At 32.6% G+C, this 21377-nt stretch overlaps 3 protein-coding genes and 1 pseudogene across 3 annotated transcripts; 2 read left to right on the forward strand and 2 right to left on the reverse strand.

Annotated features, from left to right (window-relative positions):
• Positions 1-5887: 5887 nt before the first annotated feature.
• Positions 5888-8688, forward strand: LOC145618048 (asparagine--tRNA ligase, cytoplasmic 2-like). The gene is made up of 6 exons (XM_081672825.1): positions 5888-6465; positions 6637-6876; positions 6973-7578; positions 7676-7926; positions 8033-8221; positions 8316-8688. The coding sequence occupies exons 1-6, from the start codon at positions 5989-5991 to the stop codon at positions 8497-8499; spliced, it is 1947 nt and encodes a 648-aa protein (XP_081528951.1). The 5' UTR covers positions 5888-5988; the 3' UTR covers positions 8500-8688.
• A 2912-nt stretch (positions 8689-11600) lies between these two features.
• LOC145618492 (cysteine-rich repeat secretory protein 55-like) lies at positions 11601-12389 on the reverse strand. Its single transcript, XM_081673261.1, has one exon. It carries the CDS (start codon positions 12387-12389, stop codon positions 11601-11603), a length of 789 nt encoding a protein of 262 aa, XP_081529387.1.
• Positions 12390-14844: 2455 nt separating this feature from the next.
• LOC145618359 (cysteine-rich repeat secretory protein 55 pseudogene) lies at positions 14845-15692 on the reverse strand (annotated as a pseudogene).
• Positions 15693-18226: 2534 nt separating this feature from the next.
• On the forward strand, positions 18227-21149 carry LOC145616505 (ras-related protein RABA5e-like). Its single transcript, XM_081671241.1, has 2 exons — positions 18227-18747; positions 20646-21149. The coding sequence occupies exons 1-2, from the start codon at positions 18411-18413 to the stop codon at positions 20960-20962; spliced, it is 654 nt and encodes a 217-aa protein (XP_081527367.1). The 5' UTR covers positions 18227-18410; the 3' UTR covers positions 20963-21149.
• Positions 21150-21377: the final 228 nt, after the last annotated feature.

The following is a 21377-nucleotide window of genomic DNA, read 5'->3' on the forward strand; positions in this document are numbered from 1 at the left end:
TTCGTTCACACCCATATCGCTTCCATATAACTAAAATGGATAAATAAAACATGTTAGCAAAAATAAAATTCATATAAAATTAATCTTTATAGTCTTATAAAATAAATCAAAATATATATCTACCGGGAAGTAAAATTGTTGTGAAATTGAACGAAAAATGTTAATTGTACAAAATCAAATATAGATCTATACATTGAATTTTATCATCATCCTCAATCGCCCGAACAATAATATTTCAAAAAATTAAATCATTATTTTATTGTCACTAACAATGTGTGCGATATTACTTCTTATTTGTAACGATTGATAAATATCTAATGGCCTAAACTTTTCTTTCAATTTATTTTGGACGAAATTGTATAAAGTTGGCTTTAATTGAGACATGAACGCAATGTAATTAAAAATAAAATTAAGTTAATTTGAAGGCTTGATTATGCTACCAAAATCACAAAAAATTGTTTTAATCATAAAATTAATTATAAAAACTAAAAAAGGTTTATAAAAAATTTAAAAAATGTAAACGATTTATAAAGATATAATACCTCTTTGTACTTTGATTTTTCAATCATTTTTGATTGAATCTAATTCTCTGATTTAATTAGATCTACATGTAAAAACAAAATTCAATAAACAAAACATAAACATATAATCATTAAGTTTTCCAAATAAAAATAATCACAAATATATACATTTAACACATGGAATTTAAAAAATTAAACTAATTAAGAATTACGCAACCATTGATGACCTAAAACGGACACAAAATTCGCTTGATTTGGTTTTGTATTGATATGAGATTTTATGTGTGTCATATAATGCGTCAATTTATAGTGGTAGGGATCACAAATTTTAATTTAATTACAATTAAATAATATTTTTTATTTCTTATCATAAATACTACTACCTCCGGTTTCAATTATCTGCAACAAAGGAATATTTTATATCTCACAAATAATACCCCTTTGTTGCAGATAATTGAAACCGGAGGTAGTATAAAGATTATCTTAAGATGATTTTCTTAAGAGATAAATTTTAGTTTTTTAAATAAATTAAATACTCATAAATCATTATTCGTCGTTTTTACCTAAGTGACAAATTTCTTAAATCTCATTCGTCGCTTTTATTTAGGTGGCAAGTGAATTTTTTAATTCTAAAATAAAATAGAATTCTAATTTTTGATTGGTCAAATATATACCTTTGCTTACGTGGCGCTCCCAATGCTCTCGAAAAATGCCTACTTTATATATATATATATATATATATATATATATATATATATATATATATATATATATATATATATATATATATATATATATATATATATATATATATATATATATATATATATATATATATTAGATTTTAGATAAACTTCATGTTCATTTGTAGAACGATTAATATTTATATTGTAATTACTAGTTTGAAGTGATATTATCATTTTGATTTATGAAATCGAAACTTCAGTTGTTAATTAATATTACTAATAATAATAATAATAATAATAATAATCAATAAATAATAATAATAATAATAATATATAAACTTAAATATTTTAATATGTATATTTGTATATACACATATGTATAATAGTAAATAATCAATAAAAAATCAAAGATCACTAATCCGTAGTTAAAAATCACTAATTAATAAGTTCGATTCGGTTCAGTTCAATTCAACTCAGCTGAGTTCAGCCTATGAGAACATGCCTTTGATGCGGCGTCGTTTTGAAAGGGGTGTAGGGATGAAGTCATCCTACACTAGAGTATGGGTAAAAATTTGTAGCTATGCATATATCTATGGGCCCATCATGTCGATGATCCCTTAATTCGAAAACAATGTCCATACGATACTCCCACGAGTCACATCTCAGCAATGTACCATTTGTGTCATATCGGATCAATTCAATTGTTGTCCAAGCCCAACTCTTTACCAAATTAGTTTTGCACGAGTTGTCCATTCTATTGTTATGCAGCTGTTTTAAGCTACAAATTTTTTAATAATCACTTCTTTTTTTTTTTGAATAATCACTTTTAAACATTTAAAGTGTACTTTGCATAAAGAGAAATTTATACATAATACACTCGATGCACGCAAGATTTCATTTTAGATATTTACTAGATTAGTAACCGTGCGTTGCATGGTAGTTGCTTAGTAATTTTTCTATTTTTTTTTAAATGTTTTTTTTTTTTTTTTTTTTTTTTTTTTTTTTACACAGTTTTTTTTAAATGGTTATTATTTAATGCTGCATCATAATGTAATATTTACTATGTTATTAAAAATACACTAAAATGATGGTTAGATTAAGTATATTAATGTTGTATAAATGTATAATCATTAAGCTTATACGTTTAGAGTGAAAGCTAAATATATGTGTATTTACTATAAAAAAAAAAAGGTGTATTAATTTGTTCAAAAAACTGTGTATAATTAGCTACCAATATATATGTCTATTTAAGATTGTTATATTATGAATATCCAAAAGTCGTGTGGAGTATATACAACAATATTGATGTCAAATTCAAGTTTCATACCTAATCAGTCCTAGTTTCTAGCTAGAAAAGGCAAAAAAAATAAATAAAAAATAAAAAAATTGATGACATCATATGTAAAATTTGGAGGGAAATTTTTTTATGAGAGTATGACACGTAAGCACTTTAAGAAATTGATGACATCATCAAGGTTTTGTTTTAGTAATAGTTAATAGATTTTATTCTTTGTTGATTCGGAGGAAAAAAATTTCAACAGAAGCAAAGAGCAAAAAAGACAAAAAATAAAACTACATAGATACAACCTACGGAATGTTAAATACAAGTCTGGAGCGCACCCGCAAATTGAGAGAGAGTCAAGTTCATAAGACCAAAGGAAGGTCCATCCCAAAATCATATGGCAATACGAGGTTTAGCCCCTTGACCTTATAAAGTTATTAACTCTCTCCTCTTAACCAATGTAGGACACTTATATGTGTTATCTGGTAGGATATATTTCAAAACTCCCCCTCACATCAGTCACATACTCACATGTAAGGTTTAACTCAAGGATCACATGATTTAATTCAATTTGGCTCAAAATACTTAATGCCATTAAATTAAAGGTCCCAAACAATGGGCATAGTAATACACTCAAGCCATTAGAGACCCCAACTGTGGGTCTGGCTCTAATACCATGTTAAATACTGGTTTAGATCGTACTCGCAAACTAAGAGAGAGAGTCAAGTTCACAAGATTAAAGGAAGGTCCATCTCAAAACCATATGGCAATAGGAGGTTTAGCCCCTTGGCCTTATAAAGTGATTAACTCTTTAACCAATGTGAGACACTTACATGTGTTATGTGGTAGGATATTCTTCAACATGGAGGGACTTAGCGTAGTAAAGCCACACCTCTAGTATCATCCTCTAAAATACGACCTAACTCTACCGGAATAACATCAAAATTCTCAAGTTGACAGATGAATGCCTCAGCGGTTGACTAACCAATCTGCCGCTCTATTCTCTTCTCCATACACAAGATTTCATGTGTGATTGATGTGAACTATTTTAACAAACAGTAATTAGTGAAATATTCTTATATAAGCACTTGGGTGTACCTAGATATAGTATACCTAAAGTTAAAAATAAAATATAAAAGGATTTTCTACATGGTATCCCTAAATTATTGTGTTTTCTATGTTGTGCCTTCTTAAATTCAAACTTCTACACGGTATCCATAAGTTTTATTAACTTCATCACTTTTAACCCTTTGTTAAGTTAATGATAAACACTATTAATTGACTATTAACTATGTTTAGCAATATACAAGTATATATTTTTTCCTTTTTTTTTTAAAAAAAAAAAAAGTGGTTAGCAATATCATATCATATCATATAACTAATATATAAAGCTAAACTTTTAGCCAGACCACAAGACATCGACACTTGGCGTTCAAATTTTTTGCCAAATGTCACGCCACGTTGGATAGAATTAAAAAGATTTCGTAGGATGAAAACGGGAGTTTAGAATTCTACTTTTAATCAAATTTGGATAAAATTTAAGGATAAAATTGTTAGTTTAAAGTTTTATTTTCGATAAAATACCATTATTTCATATATACAAATTGATTCATAATTTTATTCAAAAATTTTAGATTATAACTCTCAATAATCATCATATAAATTTATTTTTAATATCATAATATTTTTTAAGCGAACGAATTAGTTCAAAACTTACAACATTCATTTATAATATATTTTAATCGATTAAAATAAAGACTTGTCAATCGGGTCGGGTCATGAGTCATTTCGGATAGGGCCACTTCAGTTTATGGGTCAAGAAATGTTCAACCAAAGCCCAAAGTTTTGGGTTTGGGTCAACCTAACAAGCTTTAAACAATTTTTTCATATAATTTATTTTTTTTGCTAATTTTTAGAATTTTTTTATATTTCATATTTACTTTGTTTTTTTTTATAAAAAAATATTTAATTCGACAATTTCAGCAATATTATTTAGTCATTACATGCTTGCTACATAGATTAAATCGGCACAAAAGCACATCAATTCCTAACTAATTTTGTATCAATGATATATTTTAAAATTTGACATATAGATTAAAAAATTATCTTAAAATTCAATAAATTACCCGGGCATTGCACGAGGCACAAAACTAGTGTTATTATAAGATTAATGTGGTTATATTCCCTCCAAACTCACGATCCTCCACCATTCTCCGTACTTCTTTCTTCTTCTCCAGAATAAACATTGATAAAATGAATTTCAACAAATGAGATAAACGTTTTCAATACAACATCAGGGGCGAGAGATGGAATAATGTGAAGGTTTTGATCAGAAAGGGGTTTTAATTTTCTATTTTAATTTTAGTTATGTCTTTAAATTTAAGTAGCAATTAACTAAGGTGGGTGGTTAACTTAACCACATGTTAATTACCGTTATCAAAACAACTTATGAAGGGCATATATAAAACAATACACATAACTTATGTGCACCCCGTATAGAAGTTTGGATTTAGGAGGGCACAACATAGAAAACGCAATAACTCAGAGGTATCATGTAGAAACTCCCCCCCCCCCCCCCCAAAAAAAAAAAAAAAAAAAAAAACCCTGAATTCACCTTATTTTATGTGTACGGCTGGTTGGGTGATATAAGAATCTCATAAACAAATAAGGAGTAGTATTCAATTGTGATAGTGTATAAAACATATTCTTGAGCCTCAATCATCAGGTTTAAATTTGTGGTTGAGTTGGTCCTTTAACATGGTTCAGAGTCAACATGACATAAGGCCTGTTCACATTTATTGAATTAAGCTGAACTGAACTGATTCGAGCTGAACTAAACTGATTCGAGCTGAACTGAACTGAACTGAGCTGAAATGAATATTTTATGAGAGAAGGAAATTAAGAGCTGAACTGAATTGAACTAATTGGAGCTGAACTGAACTGAACTGATTGGAGCTGAACTGAATTGAAATTGAGTAAATATGAACAAGCCCATAGAGGTCAAAGGTTCAAATCTTATCCACCTCCCTTCAAAGTAAAATTAATTCGCGTCAGGTATAGGCGGGCCTATTGCATCTACATTTCAAATTCAAAGTGCCTTTCATGTGAATGTGTGATAATACTACTCTTCTTTGTTGAAGAAGTTTGTACACTTGAAACTAAGTACAAACCGCAAAAAACCAAAACCAAAACCAAAGAAATCCTAAAACCCTCTTTACTTTGATCCTTCCCTTCCTTTCTCTACTCTTCTTTGTTAAAGAAGCTTGTACACTTCTACATTCCTTTTCTTCCTCCATTACTTCTCCTTCCTAACAAAAAAACCCTCCAATTATACTACTAATTAATTCTTAATTAATTAATTCCTTCATCAACAACTTTCCCAAGCAAAGCATTTTTCAATCTCATTAAAAACCCTTCATTTCATTCATCATAAAATCAAACATTTCAACCCAACTAATTATCATTTATCAACACCAATATACTCTGTTTTCCTACAACAATGTCACCTAAAGAAGAAGCACCTGCCGCAGCGACAACCGAAGCACCAAAAATGGCACCCCAACAACAACAAGAAGCACCCCCTGTTAAAACCCACATTCCAACTTCCAAGTATTCTAAGAGGGTAGTGTTGAAAACCGTGTTTAGCCGGGAAGATCGCGGTATCGGATTGTCTGGAGAAAGAATTGTGATTGGAGGTTGGGTTAAGTCTTCTAAAGAGGTGAGGAAACAACCACCTTTACCTCAACCCGATACTACTCAACCTCAACCGGGGGCGAAAGCCGGGCAGAAGGATGTGACTTGTACTGAAATTTTGCAGAATCGAATGCCGATTTTTCGTACATTCTTGAAGCTCTTTGGGGTTGGCACTCATAATGAGAAAGATTCATCCGGAGGCTTAACATACAGAGTGCAACATCCTGTTATGTCCACTGTGTTTTTGCAAATTAGTGATGGTTCTTGCATTGACAGTCTTCAGGTATGTAATGTAGTCCTGCTTTTAGTAATTTATTATTATTCTTTTTTCTTTTTCAAATGTGGTTTTGCTAGCTATATATTCAATTGTAAGCTTTCGAGAAATTAGTGTTACATAGTATATAAATGTAACTTTTGTGTATGTTAAACATTATTAATCAACAAAAAAATTCAGGTTGTGGTGGACTCAACTCTGGCTCCTCCTGGACAAATATTGCTAAGTGGTACTTGTATTCTGGTGGAAGGTGTTATACAGCCGCCTTCGACAGGCGGAAAGCATAGCATCGAGGTGAAAGCCGAAAAGGTGTTACATCTTGGTGTAGTAGAAGATCATGAAAAGTATCCCTTATCTAAGAAAAGACTCCCTTTGCACACTTTAAGGGATTGGGCTCACTTTCGTCCTAGGACAACTACAGTAATATTCCTTCCTTAAAAGATTCCATTTACATTATCTTATGCTACTATATACGAAGTATATTCTTATCATGTCATTCGATTTCTTTGTTTGTAGGTCGCTTCCATTACAAGAATTCGACATTCCCTTACACAAGCGACACACAACTTCTTTCAGAACAATGGCTTCCTATACGTGCAAGTGCCGGTTATCACAACCACGGATTCTGAGGGTTTGAGTAACAAATTCAATGTTACAACACTTCTAGGTAAGACAACAGAAGAACCATCAAATAAGCCAAGTGTTGTAACCAAACAAGTTAGTGGTGTTAGCCTTGAATCTATTAAGGCTTCTCTTAAGGAGAAGAGTAACCAAGTGGAAGAGCTAAAGAGGACAGACAGCAATAGAGAAGCATTACTTGCCGCGATTCAGGATCTTAAGAAAACAAACGAGCTTGCCTCGCAATTGGAAGCCAAGGAGAAAAAAGAGAAAGCAAAGGCTACTGCTTTGGTTAAGCCTGATAGACTCGATTTCACAGACGATTTCTTTTCCTGCCAAGCTTTTCTTACAGTCTCAGGGCGGCTTCACCTCGAAAGTTATGCTTGTGCACTTGGTAATGTGTACTCCTTTGGTCCAAGATTTAAGGCTCAGACATCTCACTCTACTAGGCATGTTTCTGAGATGTGGATGGTCGAGGCTGAAATGGCTTTTGCTGAACTAGAGGTATCCCAATTCATTGACACTCTTCTAAAATTGTTCCGATTTTCAGTAATTTCATTGAACAAGGAGTAATACTTATTGCATTTACATTCTTTTGCAGGAAGCCATGTGTTGTGCTACTGATCTTTTGAAGCACTTATGCAAATGGGTCTTAGAAAAGTGTAATGAAGACATGAAGTTTGTCCTAAAACGGGTGGATCAAAGCATTGTTGGCCGTCTACAATCCGTTGTATCGACAAACTTTGAGAAACTACCTTACTGTGAGGCCATTGATATTCTGAAACAGGCTAAAGAGCAGAAGTTCGACATGAATATCGAATGGGGTGTTCCTCTTACTGAAGAACATGAAAGGTAATGTACTTATTATTCTAGCTGCTGTCTTTAATTTGTTTCCTGTTATTGTAGCAACTGAGCTAGAAATCTAACCGTCTTTGTCTTTTGATCTGACTCAATGAAGCTATTTGGCTGATGAAATCTTCAAAAAGTCAGTAATTATTTATGACTATCCTAAGGAAGTTAAGCCCTTCTATGTTCGCCAAAATGATGATGGAAAGACAGTTGCCGCATTTGATGTTATTGTGCCTAAGGTAGGAGCAGTGATAAGAGGAAGTCAGAATGAAGAACGCGTTAAAGTGCTAAGTACAAGGTAATGGTTGTTCAATTTCACTCTACATTATACATAAAACTTTGAGCAAATGAAGAATTTCTAAGAGCTGTTTTTTCTTGATGAAATGTAACAGAATCAAGGAACTAGGCCTGTCAAGTGAACAATATGAATGGTACTTGGATCTTCGTCGAAATGGGACAGCTAAACATGCTGGATTTAGTCTCACTTTCGATCTAATTGTCCTTCTGGCTACTGGAATCTCGGATATTCGTGATGTTGTCCCATTTCCAAGGAGCTATGGAAAAATTAGCAACTAAACTCTATTTTCTGAAGCTTACTGTAACACTTCTACAGGGTCTGAAACAGAACAAAGACCAGGAATATGTACATGATTAGTTTATAATTATGTAATGTTTACTACAATGATTTTAATCATTTATGTATGTAAATATCATAAGATTCATAAGAAAAGTATAGTGATATAAATGAAATGTAAAATGCTGTATACCTGTTATTACTTGTGTAATTATTATGTTATACAAGTATCTATTGATATTTTTTTACATTTTTAGCTCTAAAGAACAGAGTAACAACCTTAGTTAAAGGTTAAAACTTTCTGTTCTGTCAAATACTCATTGAGTATGTGACATGAAGCAAACTTGGTCAAAGTTCAAGTTTCTAACCAGAAAATAAAAAACTTCATCATCACATTATTCCAACCTTTGACATACATGAAACTACAAAGATGCATACTTCGTATATACTCTTTCACTACAACTTACCATATATAACTTTATTTAGAAGTAAGGGACGAAGGGTGTAATATGTATGAAGTATAGAATACTCAATTAATATACAAATAATACAATCATTCTGTTAGAAAAGGTGACAACTTTTTTCAAACTTGTTCATGATAATAGTGATTAGTGAATACTATAAAAATAGGGTTGCTTTCCTCTTGATGCTATCTAGAGATTGTGTAAATAAGCTTGCTTACTTTTCCGGACCGAAATCCGGATTCCAGAAGAAAATCTCATTGGGTCGCTCTGGTAGGGTTATATAATAGACTTCATAGCAGCATAGTTTGACATAAAAAGAGACACTACATGCTAGCTTTAGTTCTTAAAGTCAACTTTGGTCCACCATCAAACTTATAGAATTTTATACAATGGTATCTTTTTATGCTAAATTATACTTTGGAAAGGTATATGCATTATTTTTGTAACTGATTAAGACTTAAATGTTTCTAATCAAAACCATGATGATTATTACAAATACAAATTAAAGTCCAGTACACTTTATTAAGGCACCAAAGTAGCAACCACGACATAATCCATGCACGTGCATGTTGCAATATATACTACGAACAGTGGCGGATACAACACCAAGGGTACGCAAGTGCATATATGTACACCATGAGACTCTTGTATACGAGACGTGAAGTACTTTGTACGTATTATCATGCTACAATACGAGATTATTTTTGTGATTTATGTGAATGATTAATCATGATTTAATGTTACCACATGTAATTTATACACTTATAATTATTGTGCATACCGTATACTAAAATCCCGGATATGCTACTGACTACGAGTACTAAGTTGTAGACTTTTTTTTTCCCCTTCGTATGTATGTTATTGTAAAAAGCAATTATAATACTTCATAATTAACTTTGGGTTTCATTCATTTTGAGAGCTTATATTTCACTGCTCTACACGTATTGTACTTCTTATTTTAAAAGTGAGCAACACGATTTTATTTTAATTTTAATTTTAAAATTGTACATCATTGCGAGACTTTTTTTTTTTTTAGTTGCCTTAAAAATTTTGCATGGTGAAAGACTAGAAGTCAACTTTGAGCTTGTGGGGTTAGTCAGCACTCAGCAGCATTCTTTGACATGAAAAGAAATGTGGCTATATATTGCACGGGCCATTTTTGGAGGGGTGTGGTCGTGTAGACCGTGGTGTGTTTGTGGAGGGTTTGAATAGAAGGTTGTTCAAAGTCAACCATGATTTGGTCAACCATTAATTTGTATTCACAAAAGCAGCCAAGTGGGGTTGCATACTGAGTTAGTGAGTTACTGATGATTTGAGAGGCCTATTTGAGTTTTAACACTTAAAGTATGTCCACCATTCGATCTGCATTCCTTTTGATGTTCTTGAGTTCTAATATTACCACAATAGGAGTCTTAAAGGAAATCCATTCAAATTTGTTATCATCTTAATAATTTATATTTAAAATGCCTTGTTTTACATGTAAAAAAACGCCTTGTGTTGTGTGCTTTATTTTTTGACCGCATAAATTGCTCGGTTAAGGATTTAAGAGGTCATTTTGACCCTTAAGAAACAAACTTGAGTTTGAAATTGGCATAAAAATGCCTCGGTTTTCAAGCATGTAACCGAGGCATTTTCTTGCACACAAACTGAGGCATTTTTAATCATTGTTTGAGCTGTTCCCACGCACGCAGAACGGAAGATCTCAGTTGTCCTGGACTGGACAAGTACGTAGGGCCCCCGTTGTTTTTGTTTGCCCATTTCAATTATTGCAAATTGAGCATTAAGGGTCCCAAAACTTAGCAGGGCATGCAAATTTTGCGAGTCGGAAATGAAGAACACAAATCTATCGCCGCTCTATTTTGAGCAGAATATTCCCTAAGATGCCCATTCTGATCACCGGCATATTATTTTGCACAAATACTTGAATAGGTAGTGGTGATGTTGAGAGTCTGTACCTTGTTAAGTCGTATTATTTTGTGCACATGAGCAATAGTTGAGAATATTTAGAGCTATTTTTTTGATAATAGATGGCATTGTATTTTTATTTTTCTTACCAAATGGTTGAGGATTCATGCCATAAATTGTTATATTTCTCATTTAACATTTAACTTCTCATTTTAAAAGCCAATAATATAGTGCCATGTGATACATGTTCAAACTAGGTGGAGAGAGCTAGCCTATAGTATCCTAGAACGCTAACTTAGGATATCAGAGTAACACAACCACACCTTTACTCTTACAACCACCCCATTAACCCCACCACTTTTATCTGATCTCATCATTTTTTTCCTATCAAAAATTAATGAAGTAACATTACTTTTATGGACTTAAAAAATAAGGGACAGAGGATGTACTTAATATGCAATAGAAAAATTATGCAATGGAATCTAAGAAATAAAATTGAATAATTCCATTTGCACTTTTGCATCATTGTTCTAGCATATAAAATTCACTTGTATTAAACTTTAATTAGAAATGAGTAAGCACAATAACACATGCATAATCCATGCACATATTACAACAGTTACAACTTTTGCTGTATCGTAGATTCGTTGCACATCTTATGTAACTTTAACTAATAACTTTCAAATAACAACTTGGCAAACTTTTTAATGCCTTATTAGTCTTTTTAGGGCACCTTAATGATGTACAGTGACAGATTTTCCTAGAGAATGACCCTTGTTCTTTGGAAACTGACCTTCTAAAGGAAAGAAAAAGGGGTAGAGCTCATATCTAACATAACAACTGCTATACAAAACTCTGCATCCCTTACTATTACTGCAGTAACCTTCGAAATTCCGAATGGCTTGAGCCAAACATTGAGCACAAGACATAGGAGACAAGTCCCTTGTGCACTGGACCAAGGCGTATAAGGTCTCGAAATCAGTCACTTTTTTCTGATCTTTCCCAAGCCCTCCACTCGAAGGCTTAACCGCCTTTGAATCAATCCTATCGAACATATTTCCCAACTCTTGGTTGAAAACATCAGGATTTGTGACATTAGCTATGTTTTTATATAATATGCCATATGATAAATCCAAATTACCAAAGAATTTATTTTGGCTATGCCTTAAGAAGCAATAGTCATACCATATTCGGGCATCAGATTGGTTAGGGCAGAGTTTTCGGATTTGTTTGGCTGCATCTTGGATGCACTCCGTACAGTCCTTGGAGTCTACATCACCTCGGCATTGAGCCAAGCCGTAGACAGTGTCCTTGCCATTGCCATACGAGGCCTCGACAAAGGTGGCACCTTGCAGAGATTTGGTGACTATATCAGCTAACAAATGGTCTATGTTGGCTGATACTTGGCTGCTACTACTTATGATGGTTTTTTTGTTGCAGTATTCTCCTAGTTGAGAATTTTCAGCTAAAGAATATGTGAGGGACAATAATAGTAACACAACTATATGGAAAAAAGAAGCCATATGATGATAATAATTTTCTAATGATTTGTATGAATTGAAGTAATTAATTTGGTTGATTTCATGAAACATTGGTGGGTTTATATAGTAAATTAAAGGTCAGTAAGATATTGGTGATGGATGTGGGGTATATGGTAGCAGACATTCTTGACATACAAGTTTAGGGCATGTTCTCTTCAACTTATATTCAGTTTAATTCAGTTTTTAATTTCCTTCTATGATAAAATATTTTGTTCAGTTCAATAAATGAGAACATGCCCTTAATTGTACAATTTCTACACTTATATACTCCTATATAATATACTCATATCTTCGTATACTCATGTTTGTCTCGTTAAATAAAATCGACTTTATCAACCTAAATTAACAATAGCCTTTTTACTTTTGATTGATCAAGTCATAGTATAAAAAAAATTCGGCTTTTTTAATCCCGATTTTCACTAGATCTATCAATTCTTAGAATTAATCAAACATTGTTTGAATTCTAATATTGATAGGAATGTCTAGAAGCTAAGTGTTTCAGGGATTTTTTAGGAGATGATGTAACTAGAAAAGAAAAGGATAAAAAAAAAAAAAAAGTGATGCAGTCCACGGACGTGATCAATATGGGTAAATGGCCTAATTGCCCACTTATTAACGGCGCCTACATAACAATTATGCTGGTATAATATAAAACATTGAGTTGGCCAATTGAATTTTACCAAATTAAAGATGTTCACGAATGATTTTGCACCATTGTATTACGGGATAACATCTAGAAACAAAAACCATGAAATTAGCAGCCATCTATTTAATGAGCTACGTAATTAGCCACTTCAAATTGTACGCAAATGTTGATTTATTTTAATGTAAATTTGTGATTGGAAGAAGTTTTACTTTTTTGTTGAAAATGGAGGTTATACATTACAATATAAGACGGAGTAACAGTTTAATAACAATCAATAGTTTAGACTTAAGAATATTATAATTAAAGTGTTTGTTAAGTCTAAAGGTTGACCACACCGATTAAGATATGACATGCATCTCCCTTTCAATGTCCAATGGTTCTCAATTATTTTAATCAAATGGTCTAGAAGATAGACAAGTGATTGAATAGTAATTGAAAACTCGGCTCAAATTTAAATTAGTCAGAGTTGAATATGTTTCAAATTATTATACTCATAATAAGTGGATGAGTTGTATTGAACTCATGTGCTTCAAATGTGGCTACGCCTCTGCAGCATGTGACCGAGCACCGAATTTTGGCAAGGCTGTGAATATTGTGAAAGAATATACTACGTATTAATTTTAAATAAATACGTTATTCATTCGATGATCCACAACTTCATATAGATTGTCATCCCAAATTTTGAATGAATTGCTAAATGCTAACACATCCTCCTTGCATTGTATCTTTTAATTTAATATTTACAATATATATGCTTAAATTTAACTCTTAGTTTTTGACTTTTTGTATGACTTGGGGTCTGTTCACATTTATTTAATTTCAGTTCAGTTCAGTTTAGTTCAGCTTCAATCAATTCAGTTCAATTCAGTTCAGTTTATCTCCTAATTTCTTTCTCTCATAAAATATCCATTTTAACTCAGTTCAGTTCAGTTCAATTCAGCTCCAATCAATTCAGTTTAGTTCAGTTCAGCTCAGTTCGGTAAAGTGAACAGGCCCTTGTATTAAATTGATGATGAGTAGTTTTATCTTTTACTCTTCTAGTATGTAAGGTAGAAAATAAAGTACGTAAATCGAAATATATTACATAACTTAACCATATATAAGTACAAAGGAAATGAGACAACTTTAATCTAACAAATTAAATCAAAAGAGAAATTTCGCATCTACATGCATGGTGCAAATCAGTATACCCTAATTGATTTTCTTTGAGGATGAATTACATTTAATTTTCTTTCACACTTAAAACTATTACATAACTTAACCATATACTACCTCCGTTTCGCATTATCTGCAACAAAGAAATATTTTATATCTCACAAATAATACCCCTTTGTTGCAGATAATGCGAAACGGAGGTAGTATTATAGTTTCTTTCACACTTAAAACTATTCAATACACTCTAATTGATTTTCTTTGAGGATGAATTACATTTGTTTGTGGTCCTCGATCTCCCATCTAATACCTATATTCTTAAAATAAACTGTGCACTCTCTTCATGTTGCGCAATAATATTATGAATTGGAAGTATATTACAAAATAATGATATATAATGTCATACATAAATTGAAATAAAATTCACAATAACACAAATGTAAGAAGATTCCATGTGACAATGTTTGATGAAAGCAAATCTTAATCTTCTATCATTATTCAATAGTCAATACACAAAAATTCAACAGTAGGAAATTTTATTATTATAATTCAATACATTATACATAACACATCTTGTATAGCCTGAAAAAGCCCTTAATTACTTTCAATTCTATCACCAACTTTTTAAAAAAAACATTTTTTTTGCCTGCTTATTTCCTTGATTCCTTCTGTAATTTTACAGTACTGTAACATTTAGGGGTACCTTAATGATGATTAGGGACTAATTTCCTTGTATAATGACCCTTATTTTTTGAATTTTGACCTTCTAAAGGAAAGAAAAAGGGGTAGAGTTCATATCTAACATAACAACTACTATACAAAACTCTGCAACCAATACTATTACTGCAGAATCCCTCAAAATTCTGAATTGCTTGAGCCAAACATTGTCCACAAGACAGAGGAGACAAGTCCCTTGTGCACTGAACCAAAGCATATAAGGTCTCAAAATTTGTCAACTTCTTCTGATCTTTCCCTAGCCCTCCACTCGAAGGCTTGACCGCCTTTGAATCAATCTTATCGAATATGTTTCCCAACTCTTTGTTGAACATAACAGGATCTGTTATATTTTCTGTGTTTTTATATAATATGCCTGGATAGGTATCTACATTACCAAAGAATTTATCTTGACTATGCCTTAGGAAGCAATAGTCATACCAAATTCGGGCATCAGATTGGGTAGGACAGAGTTTTCGGACCTGTTTGGCCGCGTCTTGGATGCAGTCCAAACAGTCCTTTGAGCCTAAGTCACCCCTGCATTGAGCTAGACCGTAGACCGTGTCCTTGTTGTTGCCATACGAGGCCTCGACAAAGGTGGCACCTTGTAGGAATTTGGTGACTATATCAGCTAACAAGTGGTCTATGTTAGCTGATATTTGGCTACTACTGCTTATGACAGTGTTTGGATTGCAGTATTCTGTGGGATTATCAGCTGAAGAATATGTGACTGATAATAAAAGTAACAAAACTATATGGAAAAATGAAGCCATGTTAATATGTTATAAAAATGTTTTGTAATTTGGTTAGTTTGTAATTTGGATAGTTTCTTGCAAAATTGATGTGTTTATATAGTAAGAGGGTAGCTTGCTTATTGGTGATGTACGTGGGGTAAATTGCAGCAGACATTCTTGACGATTAGAATATCCTTTAGTGTTAGAGGAACCCCCCTAACTTTAAGGCAACTGGATTGTGGATTCAATAATCTATAGCTTACAACTTAATCGTGGATTCAATTGGGAGAGGACTGAAACCTAACCACCCGGAATTGATCCCCGAATCTAAATAGGTTCAAAGGGTGAAATGGGTGGAAAACCAGGAAAAAAAAAATTAATCTGTAGCTTAAACTAAAATCGCTAGAAAAATTTAGCAATATTACGACATTCTAATTTAGATGTGGTTTGACTCTTGATTGGTTATATCATTAAAGACGAATCATAATGTAGTAACACGTAAGTATTAACCACTTTGAAATCTTCTGTGACTTCGTATTTATTAACTTAACCTTATAATACATGTAGTGAATCTCATATTAATTAGTCAAACCTATTGGGAACATTAATGTTGTCTAACGTCAAAACACACACCTTGGATGCAATTCTGATAATTCATTTAAAATGTAAGTAATGCAGTCCACATTGGATGCAATTCTGGTAATACATAATCACATATTGCCCACTTAGTTATTAATGGTGCCTAAATAATCAAATGCTAGTACTATATAAAGCATGTAGCTAACCAATCATATTAAATTTTTAACCAAGTCAAAAAGGTTGACTAATTATGTCATTGCTAATATTGCATCAATGTATCAGAAAACAATAGCTATATAAAACCAATTTGATTTATTTAGTCACAAAGGCATTACACCGATGAGTAAATGGCCAAAATGAGGAAGAAAGGATTCGAACTTGTGATCCCAAGAGTATCAATATACACAAACCCTAGTCTTTACCATTAGTCCATTAGACCTATACTAGATTGATAAACCAATTTAACTGACTGCAGATAAGTATAGAACCATATACATTTCAAGTTTATAATACATGCATTAATTGATTGCAGCCTAACTAGATAATAAAAAGGGTTACGTAATTAGTCACATCAATTCAGACGCAAATTTTGATCTATTTTATTGTGATTGAAAGAATATTCCAAATTTGTTGAAAATGGAGCTTAAATTAACATTACAATACATAACATTGAGAGTACAAGCTAACAATCAACATATAAGGATATCTTTAAAAAGCGTTGGTAATTGACTTTATATTTAAGTTGACCACACCGACTAAGACATGACATCTTCATTATGATTTTTTTTTTATAAGTCCTGAATTATTATATTATTCAATATAGTCTAGAAGATTAAGGTAGCCAAAATTCTAGATGGTTTTGAAATGGTCAAATGGATATGTATAAGGGTTTGGACGTAGATGTTAATCATGTTATACAAATACGTGTAAGAGTGAAGTCAAAATAATGATAACTAAAAAAGTACAACGTATAAACATTGTAAATATACAGATTTAAATGAGTTACGAAGTATAAGTTTACTTTATCTATCTCTTTTATCAATACAATTGTACATGGATTGAAGTTAGAAAAAGTTCTCGTTGGTTCAAAAGATGGATAATACTGTTATACAATAATGCAAGTTTATGAATACATGATAGTGTTTAATGAGAATTATCTTTGATCTCGAGTTTTAGCTTAGGTAAAATAAAAGAATACAAAAAAATGTTGTATAAATAAATACTCCGTAAATAAGAAAAAGGTATAATCACTCGAAAACACCTTGAAGGCTTAAACTAGAGTGTCATCCCAAATTTAATGGTTTTCGACTTTTTGTTGCTGTTTGTAGGGTTAGAGACTTAACATACTAGGGGTAGGCGTTATTTGTTTTGGCTCTTCCGCCATCTACTTTAGAAATCCTCTTTGATTGAAAAAAAAAAAAAAGCATATACATACATACTTCATTATTGAAGGAAATATTTATTGGTTCAAAATCGGATTGAAATTCACCTATTTCCATCCCTTTTGTTACTTTCCAATCCACACACAAAGATAGTTGTGGGTTATGTTGAGTTGACTAGGCCTAGTTCATGATTGACTTCATGGGCTACATGTCTACATGTCATGTTAGAATCTTCAAAAATACTATCCATACATGACCTAAGCCCACGATATTTAGTATCGTGGACGTGTCGTGCTTGCTTTACCTAAGTCAATATTAAATTATTTTAGCATATTTTACCGTATTTAGCCACATTATACCATGCTCATGTCGTGACAATGTGACATGTCATGATTTTACACGATTGTTCATACTGTGCCACCAACTAGCCTTATACACCGTAAAGTCTTTACCTATAATTTAATCAACCACATTAGTCAACCATATAACATACGTCGCATTCGATTATAACTTAATCATAAGAGCCACCCCACGTCCCAATGTCCCCCTTTGCTCCCTAGTCTAATGCAAGAATTAGGACACAAAGTTGTGGGCATATGACCATACCTATCCCCTTTGATTATTTTCTAATCCTTACACTCTAACATTCACTACTTCCACCCGCTAATCGCGCAGTGTTCTCTGCCACCACTTTGCCTCACTCCAAAGCTAAAACCCTTCTCCCTTTTCCCCCATTTCTTCTCTTTCAATTCTCTCAAATCCCAATAAACCCTGTTCTCTAATCTCAATCAATCAAATGGGTGAAGAAGAAGAAGGAACAGGGGAAGAATACCTATTCAAAATAGTTGTAATTGGGGATTCAGCAGTTGGAAAATCCAACTTATTATCAAGATTTGCAAGAAATGAATTTGATCATAACACAAAAGCAACAATTGGGGTTGAATTTCAGACAGTTTGTGTTGAAATTAATGGGAAAGAAGTAAAAGCTCAGATCTGGGATACTGCTGGTCAAGAAAGATTTAGAGCTGTAACTTCTGCTTATTATAGAGGTGCTGTTGGTGCTCTTGTTGTGTATGATATCAGCCGCAAAACTACTTTTGAGAGTGTTAGTCGTTGGCTTGATGAACTCAATAGTATGCCCCACTTATCTTGCTTCCTTTATTTTTAATGCTATTTACTTGTTTTGCTTATTTTTGTCAATTGGGTTTTGTTTAATGTTTGTCTTTTAAATTACTTTGTTTGGATTTATTTAATTGTTCGTATTCGAGTTACTCCTCATATTGCCAATTGGTTTTAGGACGGACCTTGTGTATGGTGCTTGTATGTGGTCCGACTCTCCTACATTGACGGGTGCAGCCTAGACCCATTTGATGAATTAGACATTGAGTCTTAGGTTTGTTGATTTTTTTGTTCATTTCATGCTTTAGTCTATAATTGAATTTTTGAGTGATGGAATTATGCTTTTCCTTTTCTGAATTGGATGTTAAAATTTGCTAAGAATGGAAATTTGGGATCTTTTTGGTTTTCGTTGGCTCAATGTTGTTAGTGTAATTTGTGCATGTGTAATGCTGTAAGATGCTGTGTTTATTGTACCGGATTTTGTGTCCTTGGAAATTAAGAATTCGTTTCTTAGTAAAAGCTTATCTGATTCTATGTAGCAGTGTGCTACACTTGAGTTATACTGAATTTAGGTGTTTGAGTGTCCTATGTGATTTCTAGATAAGTTCGTTATAACCTCTATACCAACAATGTTCAAAAACATGAAGTTTTATGTTGCTATCATGCAGTGTCTTAAAATAGTAAAAAGGGTGTCTTGGTCAGATATTGGGTATTACTGTCTTTTGGGTTGATGTTGGTATGGAATTACCGTCATTAGTCCGTGCTAGAGAGACTAATTATAGATTTTCTTTTTCTTGACTAATACATTATGCCAAGTATCAGTACAGTCCCCACGAACCTTTACAACAGTCAAATCATTTCAACTCTGTAGCGCCAGTTTTCATTAAGCTATATTGTTTAATTAGGCATTGCGAAAAAAGGATGAGATCAGTTTTTGTTGGTAGTTTGGACAGTTCTTAAGGCCTAATCTGCTCAATAATAGTGACTCCAAAAACACTTGCCTATGATTAGAATTGTGTGTGATTGTGATTTTTTACCTACGCCCTTTTATACTCCCTCCAAGAAGAGCAATTGACTGTTACAAATCTAACCCCTTTGCTATAAAAAGGTATTTTGGTGATATGGCATTTAATTCTTATAGCTTACGTGATTCAATTAGCTGACAAAGGGAAAACAAATTCTTCTGCTTTGTAGTTTTACATATTTTTTAATCAATGTATTCTTTGAGTCTCCATTTACCTACTCACCATGGATACTTCTATAGTACTAAATCAAGAAGTTGCAATTTGCACCTCTAGAATCACTTCTACTTTTAATACATAACTACTAGTTGTAGTTAGAATTCTAGGAAATTAGTATCTAGTTTAAAAGTCCTCACAGATAGATGTGCATTTCACTCCCTGCTTACCTATAGTCCTATACTATATATATTAGGTTGAGATAGTTTAATTTTTTTAGGCTTTTGAAAGGAATTTAGCACGCCGAGAAGAAGGATTTTGTGATGTAATCTGCTTCACTTGGCTTCTTGATACAATAGGGCCAAGAAATTTCACTTCCTTTGCCTATGGCTTATGCTAAACCTTCTGAAATTCTTGTGTTTATGCATTGTTATCTTTGTATGAGAAGACGAGAAGTTACCTTGTGACTTGTTTTCTTTGAGTTGACATATGCTTAGCTTCCTGTAAAACTGATTTGCTGGTGCCCCTTTCCTTTGCATTGGATTGGGGGACTCTTAAGTCTATTATAGTACACTCCTTGAGTTTTTGAAGATTCGATTGAGATATAACTATACAAGTATAGAACCGGCTTATCCAAAGTTGAGACATCAAGCATTTTCTGTAGTAAGTGGAAATGGTTCTTATGCTTTTACGTGATTTTTAACTCAATTATTATTGGTTTAATTTTCTTGCAGCTCATTGTGATACTGCAGTGGCAAGATTATTGGTTGGTAACAAGTGTGATTTAGAAAATATTCGAGAAGTGAGTGTGGATGAGGCCAAAAGTGTTGCTGAGTCTGAAGGATTATTTTTTATAGAAACGTCAGCTCTGGATTCAACTAATGTCAGAACGGCATTTGAGATATCAATCAAAGAGATCTACAACAATATCAGCAGGAAACTATTAAATTCAGATTCATACAAGGCTGAGTTGTCTGTCAATCGAGTAAGCCTAACCAAGGATGGTGCAGATTCAAATCGAAGTCGTCTGGGCTCTTGCTGTTCTAGTTGAGATTTGCTAAATTTTGTTGTCATTCATGGATTTAATGTTTTATAATTGTCTGGTTAGATTTTCAAGTTGTGTCAAAGGGCACTCAACAAAGATCCTATTGAATATCTAAGAAATATGAGATTTAATACAATTGCACAGAAACCCTTTGCTTAGAGCTGTTTAAATTTATTGAAATCTGTCACCATTAGGTTATGAACTTTCAGCTGCATTAAACATAACTCTATTCTACCATTTTTGTTTGTTGACATTATTTGGTATAATTAAAACTTGCAAAATTCTTTTCCCTGCTAGACAAGACCATTAGTCCATTACTCTTAACATAAAAAGAGACCTAATATTCTGCCATTAGACATCTCTGCACAAATCGGGTGCAAGTAGACAGATGGTTTTGCAGAACCCTGTGCAATTGTGCATT

Source organism: Chenopodium album, chromosome 26 (assembly GCF_948465745.1).
Source record: "Chenopodium album chromosome 26, dcCheAlbu1.1, whole genome shotgun sequence".
NCBI classification, from domain to species: Eukaryota; Viridiplantae; Streptophyta; class Magnoliopsida; order Caryophyllales; family Amaranthaceae; genus Chenopodium; species Chenopodium album.